At 33.4% G+C, this 9653-nt stretch overlaps 1 protein-coding gene and 1 non-coding gene across 2 annotated transcripts in view; both read left to right on the top strand.

Annotated features, from left to right (window-relative positions):
- The first annotated feature begins 245 nt into the window (after window positions 1–245).
- The window catches only part of LOC116111815 (probable manganese-transporting ATPase PDR2), a 29001-nt gene continuing 19593 nt past the window's right edge, over window positions 246–9653 (top strand). The window contains 8 exon segments of the mRNA XM_031397963.1: window positions 246–515; window positions 2979–3273; window positions 3376–3468; window positions 4576–4776; window positions 6903–7085; window positions 7744–7794; window positions 7884–8006; window positions 9316–9395. Of these exon segments, the coding sequence (XP_031253823.1) occupies window positions 3025–3273; window positions 3376–3468; window positions 4576–4776; window positions 6903–7085; window positions 7744–7794; window positions 7884–8006; window positions 9316–9395 (980 nt within the window). The 5' untranslated portion in view covers window positions 246–515; window positions 2979–3024.
- Window positions 782–921, top strand: LOC116111860. Its single transcript, XR_004125133.1, has one exon. It is a non-coding gene; the product is annotated as a small nucleolar RNA snoR143 (small nucleolar RNA).

The raw sequence follows: 9653 nt of genomic DNA, 5'->3' as shown, positions 1-9653 counted from the left end.
GGCTAGTGAGCAACTATTGCTTGGGTGAGTGCCTGAGTGAGGATTTTTTTGTTAATTTATAAATTTTTATTAAAAAATAATTATTAAATATTTTTAATTGAATAAAAAATGATTGAATTTTAAATTATATAGTTAATATTAAAATAAATACGTTTTTTATTTTATAGGATATGAAAGTATGATAGAATAAGAATGGAAAAGTTAAATCAAATAGGGTCGCCTTTTCTGCAAACCAGTTAACCAAACCGGTTTTTTTTGTTTTTAACCGAGAATCCCCAAATTCTAATTTTAATCCAACCATCTAACCCTAACTACCTAAACTAAATCGCAAAACACCAAAACTTCTTTACTCCTCCCTGAAATAGCAAATTCGCAATCGCAATCACCATTCATCGCCGCCGTCGCCGATCCTCAGCATCTGTCACCGCCGGATCGCGGTCTGTCTCTGTCGGAGATCGAGACCTCCTGTCGACTTCTCAGTTAAAGCACAAGTAAAGAACAGTGAAAGAAAAAAGGTATTCTTTTGTTTCTTCACCATATTCTTATTTGATTTGATTTATTTTAGATGTGTTTGGATCTGATTTATGAAAGTTATGGCCTTATGGGCGGATTTGACTCCGTGTGTTGGGAAAAATTGATTTAAACTTCGGTTGGCGGGTTGGGAGTTGGTTTGTTGCTGGTGTGGTTTTGATTTTGTGTCATAAATTTGCAAGGACATTGTTGAACATGGGTTGATTAATTTGTGTGTATTGTGTTTGTGTTAGCAAATAAGATTGAATAACTGAAAATTTGTTTTTTGGAAATAAAAGTATGTGATTAGGAAGCGGCCAGACAACCGTAGAGATGGTATCCACAGATGATGGGTTAATCAATCCCGCTTGTCTATTGATCCCGCTTGTCTATTGATTCCATCTCACATTTATCTTTTTGTTAAATTCTTCCTTCGTTTTCAAAGTTCGAGGGCCTATAATATCTGTGCTAATTTTAATCATGGAAAAGTTCTGCCATATAATGTGAGTTGTGAGATAATTTTATCTGTATATTCATTAATAAATCGCATATATTGTTAATTGGTTAATTTTATTGGACGGTTTTACTAAATACGCCTGAAACTTTTGAGATTTTGTGATGGGCCTTAGAGAGATTTATAAAGAATTGCCCCTGGACCTCCCAGAAATTTATGTAGAGCTATTGCCCCCCACTATTTTAAACGATTAATATGCATGTAATTAGTTGTTGGTAAACAATAAAAAACTGCCCCTAATGTTTAGTTGCTGAATGGATTGGATATGTTTAGAAGGTTTTAATTGATTTGGTATGAAACTATTGAGCTGGTTAATATGGAGGCTTTTTGGTATGAAAATTTCTGGAATGTAAATATGAATGCTTTTTGCTATGAAAATATTAAAACCTACATTAATTTCATATTTACAAATCTACATTAATATAGATTAATTTCATATTTACAAATCTACATTAATATAGATTAATTTCATATCTACATTAATATCATATTTACAATAATGTAGATTTTATATTAATGTAAATTAACATTAAATCTACATTAATTTGGGGTGTGTTTGAATATCCATATTTTCATATGGAATGTAAATATGAAATTAATGTAAATTTGTAGGTTTTAATTGATTTGGTATGAAAATATTGAGATGGTTTTAAAAAATTACTGTAGCAGCAGTGTTCAGACCCCTAATACGATGCAGTGCAATGCAGTACTTGGAAATAAATACACCCCAAATTCTTAAATCAAATTATTCGTATGCCAATACTTACTAAAATCCTCTGCTTTTCCGTTTCTTTGTTTTTATTTTTTTTTAAATTCTTTTAAAGATATTAATTTCACATCACCACTCTCTCCTTGCAACAATTCCACCATTCGGATTAGCTTTCACTAGTTTCTCTGGATCATTTCAGGTTTGTACCTTTGCCTCCAAAGAGGACAGATTCTCTACACTTGGAATCCTATTAACCGAGCAAGATCCCGAGTTCCTTTTTGACCCACTCGGCTTCTACCTCCACGGCTCCACCCTTGCTGGCTTTCATAGGTTAATAAAAAAGAACTATTTTTTCAACAAAAGGAAAATGAGAGGTTTGATCCGTGCCAGCGTCAGCCAGTCACGCATTCGAAATTTTCCTTCCAGAACCAGTAAACCACAACCCTGTTAATCTCCCTGCCCAACCTTTAATATTATTGCTTCTGCAGTAGGCACACTTGAAAACATATCTCCTCCAAAATTTTCAGGCATTGAATCTTGTTTGGTTAGTGAGAAACTGCGGGAAAAACCTAGAGTATATGAAATCAGTAATTACAAATATTTTTGTTGTTGTTCAAGACTGTACTGAAGTACGCTGAATAGTATTGGTGGTCTTTCCTGTTTCAGATTCGGCTCTAAAAGACATATCTGTGTTCACTTTTCCTTTTATTAAATGTAGATTCACTGCATTCGATCAATTATTATTTAAGAGCTTCATCTTGCTTCTGCAGATAATCAAACCGGCCTTTTGATCTCTTTGACTTCTGGTGTGCTTTTTTGGCTTGCTTTCGTTTTTTGTGTAGAATTTCCTGATTTAGGGTATGGAAATGAGTGTTATGTGCATTAATTGGGTTTTGTGTTGTGGTATAGCCTTGCACGCTTGAAATGATCTCAATTATGAATTCTCTCACTTAAAGTTGTTTATGTTTGCTCATGATCTTGTAAGATTTACATTATTGACTGCTGAGAAATATTTTGTGTTGATGTATAGAAAAGACCAAATTGCACTGGTTATGTGCTGATTAGCATACATGTCAATTTGGTTTTACTTAGCGTACATGTCAATTTGGTTTTACTTCTTTGAGTGGAATAAAGCATAGGAATGGAGATAAATGTAGTTTGGATAATGCTTTTTGAGTTGTTTCTTGTTTAAAGATTGCATGGGTTAATACTTAATACATATGTCTTTTGATTTTGTTGGATCAGAGTGAAGTTTCAAAGCAAAGTTTAGGGAGATAGGGAAGGCATTGAGATGTCGAGCTTCCATGTAGGAGGGAAGGTGGTGGACAAAGTTGACTTGTTGAGGAAGAAGCATGGATTTTGGCGATTGGATGTTTGGCCTTTTGCTATCCTCTACGCTGTGTGGCTGACTACTATTGTTCCTAGCATAGATTTTGTTGATGCTGCCATTGTTTTTGGTGGACTTGTTGCCTTTCATATTCTTGTGTTTCTTTTCACGGCTTGGTCTGTTGATTTTAGAGGCTTTGCCCACTTTAGTAAGGTATGTACTTTGCTTATGTCTTCGTAAACAATAATAAAAATAGCTGTCTGTAAATTCTCTCTCTCTGATGCATTGTTTTAAGCTGCTTCTCTTCATGTGCAGGTTAATGATATCCACCTTGCTGATGCATGCAAAATAACTCCAGCAAAGTTTTGTGGTTCAAAAGAAATTTTGCCACTTCAGTTTCGTAAACAAGTTAGTGCACTTTTGTTGTTGCTTTTAAAATCTAACTTTTTATATGTAAGGAGTTTTTCTAGAATGGGAAGTGTGAGATTTTTTATCATAATTATGAATTGAAGCATTTCGTTCTTTTTTTGACCTTTTATTTTTCTCCAACTGTTTATAATGAAAAGTAGCATGCTTCATAACCTTATACTTTTTCTTTTTGCTATGGATGCTGCAATTTGTAAAATTATTAAGAGTCACAGTCACATGATGGTTCACTTTTACTTCCATATTATAGTTTTATTCTTTGAATTTGCTGCTAAGTGGTCTCTGCAGAATTAATGATCTGAGGTTTACTTGTTATGATTTTGTATTGTAAAATTCAGGTGTTGACCTGATGTTTCCATTGCAAAATTCTGCATACATGTGATATCATCTTTGTTATTTAGGTTTTATGATATGTGCTTTGGTTTGTCTCGCTTAAGGTTTATTGGAAGTATTAGAGTATTCATGGCTTATTGATTATACACCATATGGTTGTTTTTTATAAGTTTTATTGAGTTTAATGAATAAATAAATTAAACTTTATGGTTGCAAAGCAAATTACGTTGTTGAAACTTGTGATAAAGTAGACTGTTGGTGACACTGTGATTAACTGAGACAGGAGCAGAATAAATTATGATAGTTAAAGAATTGTTTGTCCTATGTAGCAGAATCTTTGGATAAATTAGACTGAGGTATACACACTATTGCCCAAATGCTTGTTCTGAAACATATAAAAGTACACATGCACACTGGTTTAAATGCTCAGTTTTACATGATCTTGATTCTATTTTCTTAAATTCACAAGTGCAAGTACATATGTAAGCATTCAGACATGATTGTGTTGTTTCTTCCACAATCATGTCTTGCTTGGTTTGCATATGTGTTAGTAAACTAAATGTAACAAGATAAATCAAGTTAAAATTTTATTTGAAAGGATATATCTGATCGGGTCTCTCAAAACAACTATATTTCCAATTTTCTTTTTTTAAGGGTGGTTTTTGTGTTTGACAATTTGGTCATAAGAGTTGTGTGTGTTTAACTGTATTTATTTTTCCTTTGTTTTCTAGCTAACATAATATTTTTCTTGCACAGGTGACAGGTTCTTCAACCTCAGTGTACTTGGAGGAAATTTGCTTTGATTTTAGAAAGCAACACTTCATTTTTTCTAAGGAAAAGGAAAACTTTATCAAGCTTCCTTACCCAACTAAGGAAACATTTGGATATTATCTCAAATGTACAGGTCATGGCTCTGAAGCTAAGGTTACTGGTGCTATGGAAAAATGGGGTCGGAATGTGTGAGTTACCTATGCTAACTTATTCTACTCATTTATCCCTTTTGTCAAATATTTATGATTGTTCTACTTGCTTCATGATCTGAATGATGATATGATAGAAGACTCTTACCTTTTTTTTTTTTGCAGCTGTAGTAAGTCTGCTATCTCTCTCTGTCTCTCTCTCTAATGGAACTTAGCCTGGCTATTGGGTTCGACTAGTCATGGTCTTTTTGTGTCTGGTCTTGTTGTGTTTATACACACACACACACACACACACACATTTAGTTTCTTGATTTGTTTACAACTGGAGTCTTTAATTTTCTTTTTTAACTGGTTCCATTTTTGAGAAATTGTTTGTTGCTCTGCATTGAAGTATGATATTTGTGAAAGCTGTTGTATTCCAGTGGGCTTGCTGTTTTTAGATAGGTTCAAATATATACATGGAACAAATTTATTAAATCCCATAATAGTAATATTCTGATAACAGTTATGCTGTTTTATCATGACACGGGTCAAACTCTTTTGTGTAATGCAAACATAGCTGAGGGTGATGAAACAAAAACTTCTATGATATGTAGACAGAATAATGTTCGCCTAAAATCACCCTCGTGACATCTGTGAAACTGCTGGGGCATTTTCATGAATTAATGTTAGTTGAACTTCCATCTGTATAAGGTCATAGTTGTATATATTGAACAATTATTGTGCATCTGTTGCTTTAGAAGTCTCATTACTATGTAGTGAAGTTACGTTCTCTGCAGTGTTACTAAAATGGATCTGAAATTGGTGTTAATATTTAATTGATTGAACTATCTCTTTTGAGTTATTCATCTTGTTTGAAAGATCGCAATTTTATTTCAGAATTCTTGTGCAAACTTCTGGATATTTGAGTTGGTTTTATCATGATATTTATGTTTATTTCTTTCATTCTATCTTCACGAAGTAATAAATAACACTGTAGTGTAAATTGCACAATCATACTGCATCTGTTGCTTATAAAGTCTTAGGACTAATTATGCTTTTTTTGTAGAAGAAAACTTATAAATTGGTGAACAAGTTATCATGGAGAGTCTATACATAAATAAGTCAAGAAGACTAACCTATATTTGCTGCTAAAGTAATTATCTAAATTGTTATTATTGATTCTGATTCTTATATAGAAAAGTATTTTTGTGCTTGGCTTAATCAAAAACATTATGTAGTTGGTTAATGGAGGAAAAAAAAAAAAAAAATAACCGCTAGTGTTGCTACTCTTTGATTTCTATCTAGCTGTGATAGTTTAGTGAGAGTCAATAAAACAATATTTTCTATCTAGCACTAATAGGTTTAGCGAGAGTCAATAAAGCAACATTTGCTATCTAGCACTAATAGGTTTAGTGAGAGTCAGTAAAGTTGTATTCAACTAATAAGATTGAAACATATTCAGATGCCAATTTCTTCTAAAAGTCCATTGAAAAGGGAAAAAAGAGAAAAAAAAAAAAAAATTACTGCTCGTGATTGATTTTATATTTTTACCCATTATTGGTTGCTTAGAATCAATATGCTAATATTTTAAATCTTTCAATAATGATGATTTCAGATGCTAGTTCTTCTTGCTTCCTTTTATTGGATCTTTTTAGTTTTTTCCCCTTTCTGAATTCTTATTTGTTATTATAGTTGCATTCTAGTTCTCATTCCCNCCTATTTATAGAAAAAAATGGGAAAAGAAAATGACCAAAAAGGCTACTCTAATTGTTATAAAATGACTATATTTCAAAGATGAAAAGGGTATTTGAAAAAAAAATTAATTAATTTTTTTTGTCCAACGCGTCGGATGATTTTTTAAAAAAAAAAATATATAACCCGCCGGACTGTCGGGTTGGTCTATGAAGATCTGACCTGCCCAACGAGATATACACGGACCAGGTTGAACCGGCCCATCTCTTACATGGTTCAAATTGAACCCAGTTTGATGCGAGCCAGGTCAGGATTGATCCGTCTAACCCGTCCATTGGCTCCACCTCTAGACTCTAGTTGTAGGTTACTGCTAACAGCTGGGAAAGTGTTACGTTCTTGTAAAGGTGAGTAAATGCTTTTCTTGAGGTTATTATGGAAAATTATGCTTTGTTTAGTGTTGTTATGATGATGAAGACCATTGTGATGTAGGGGCTAGAGGATCCCACTAGGAGCAAGTATAAGGTTTTCCTAAACTGTTCGCTTAATATTACTTCTGTAATCCCTCCTGAGCTACCTGTGGAATTATCAATAGCTGTTAATACATCACTGATTGCACTGGCACGTCGTGGAATATTTTGCACGGAACCTTTTCGAATTCCATTTACTGAAAAGGTTAGTTGGATTAGGTTCAAGAAAGCTTTTATTTTTTGCGTTGAAGAATGTTTCTTTTCGATTTCAAGTCTTTTTACTAATGCTGCTTGGACAACTGCTGATTTTCTGATAATCTACATTTGATGGCTATATCGTCTTCCTGTCAGTTGTTATTGATGGGTCCTTTTAGAATTTCTGCTATTATCTTTTGCATATTTCAAGATTTGCAACTGATTTGTAAAATAGAAAAAGACTATAAACTGTTTGTCTTAGCTCTTAGAATTGCTTCATAGCCGGTAGATAGAATAATAATTCAAAATGATTACTGAATAACATTGTTGGAAATATTTTACAAATGCAGATTTAAATGAAAATTCCCCAAGTACTTGTAGATACCGACTTTACAGATTATGTGAAACTACGTACCGTAGGTTTTTAACTCTTTTGTCATCTAAGTTGAACATTTCAGATGATGTTATTCAATCACTGCCATAGCCCTTTGTCAAGCACATATGCCTGCAGTCCTTGTACAACATCTTTTTAGTCGTAGACCTTTTCTTTTTGGTTTTTTGGTTAAGTTGTAGTCCATATCTCAGTTTACAATGACAATACTTTTTGTGCAGGAGTGTATCTATATGCTAATTTAGTTCTTTACTGTCTGTTGTTTTTCCCTTCACAGGTTGACATATGTTGTTTTGATAAAACTGGAACACTTACATCAGATGACATGGTATGCATATCAAGACCTGTAATTTATGCTCATTTATGTGTTAAAACTTGTTTTCTCATTATGATTTTTTTTTTTTACGCTCTTTCCAGGAGTTCTCTGGGGTTGGATTGCCTGGCAATACTGAGTTGGAAGCTGATATGACTAAAGTTCCTGCCCGCACACTGGAGATTCTGGCTTCTTGTCATGCATTGGTGTTTGTTGACAACAAGCTGGTATACTAATATTTTTTTTTTTATTTTTTATTTTTTATTTAGAAGCAAGAGAAGTTTTAGCCGTCAGTTATTCTTTGCTGTATATTTGTACATGCATATAGTATAAATTGTACAGGGTTGTAGATATAGTATAAATTGGTATAAGTGCCTAATTAATTTTCTTGGATGGAACAATCTTGTGACTGTTTCTGCAATCAACTTTGAGGATCTGTCCTTTTTGAGAATTTTTATTAGAAAGAAAATGAGGGGAATTTGTAGCAGATGAGGCATCTGCAGTTTGTGCTGTTCTGGAGAGAAAGATCGACTTGAATTCTAGACTGTTGTCAAAGTCTTATTTATGAATTGGATGCACTTTCCTATAGATGATAAGAAACAAGAATAATGAAACAGTGGATATTCAATTCTCTTCACCTGCAGGCTTGCATAGTACCATGTTAAAGAATTATTCGGTTTTGCCAAGTACAACCCACATTGTGATGAGGCCAGGATGATGTGGGTGTATGAAAGGAGAAATAAGGTAGCAAGTAGTAGATAGAAAGGAAGCTTACAGGAAGTTTCTAATAGTAGTAGTATTTTTAGAATGGTTTTAGGCTTGGACAGGTGGCGATATTTGGCTGGGCAGCAGGGGAATTCGGTTACACAATTGAGAGCTGGAGAATAAAAAGAGAGAGAGAGCAGACTGGAAAAGGGAGAGGAAAAATATAGGAGGATTATAGGAGGAGCTAGCCCTCGAAGTCTAGCACAATTTTCTTGTTCTGAATCTTATTTTTCTTTGGCTGCTGTGTTAGCTCAATATTTTGATAATGTTTTTGCTGAATATTAATAGAGAAATCCATCAACTTTTCTTGCTCCTTTGCTGCTGTGTTGCTACTGTTTCATTGTTTTATTGAATATTAGAAGGGTGTTCTATCACATTGTTATCTTTTCTTCTTCTGCCTCTCCTTGTACTACTACATACTATATGTCCGAGGTTTTTCTCCCTGAAAAAGTTCACTCTTGATTCTTAATGAATTTATACGGATGCCTGGTGAAAATTGATAATGAAATTTTACAGTACAAGAAAAGAATTTTAAATGTTAGTTTCTACTTTTCTTCTATTAGTCTTTGCACATATACTAATTATTATCCTTGCTGCTTTGTGAAGTGTAATGATTTTATGGTATTTTGTATTTGAGCTCCCATGACTGTATTACAATTCTGTTGAAATTCGCTTTATGCTGCTGGATTCTTGCTGATTATTGTGTTAATCGGTCTAAAATTTGTTGCTTTAGCTGCCATTCATTCCGTCATATTCTTTGATTGCTTGTAGGTTGGTGATCCTCTGGAGAAGGCTGTGCTTAAAGGTATTGATTGGAGTTATAAATCAGATGAGAAGGCCTTGCCAAAAAAGTAAGTTCAAGTGTTCATGGGATAGAGATATTAGTAGCCTGAATTGCTTAATTGGTTTTAATAATATTCTGAACTTTGTACTAGTTTGTTTATGGTTTAGAAGTATCTGTGGTTTAAACTTTTTTTCTTTGAGAAATCCTACCACAAAAAACTTTTTTTGTGGGAAGAGGTTCATCGCACATAGACATTTGTGTATAAAACTCGTTGGATTTATAGTTTTCTGATTAATTTTGTTAACTTTTTTGAACTATCTCTTAA

The sequence above is a fragment of the Pistacia vera genome, unplaced genomic scaffold, assembly GCF_008641045.1.
Source record: "Pistacia vera cultivar Batoury unplaced genomic scaffold, PisVer_v2 Contig650, whole genome shotgun sequence".
NCBI lineage: Eukaryota > Viridiplantae > Streptophyta > Magnoliopsida > Sapindales > Anacardiaceae > Pistacia > Pistacia vera.
The sequence above is the reverse complement of the archived record's forward strand: the minus strand, read 5'-3'. Positions and strand labels throughout refer to the sequence as shown.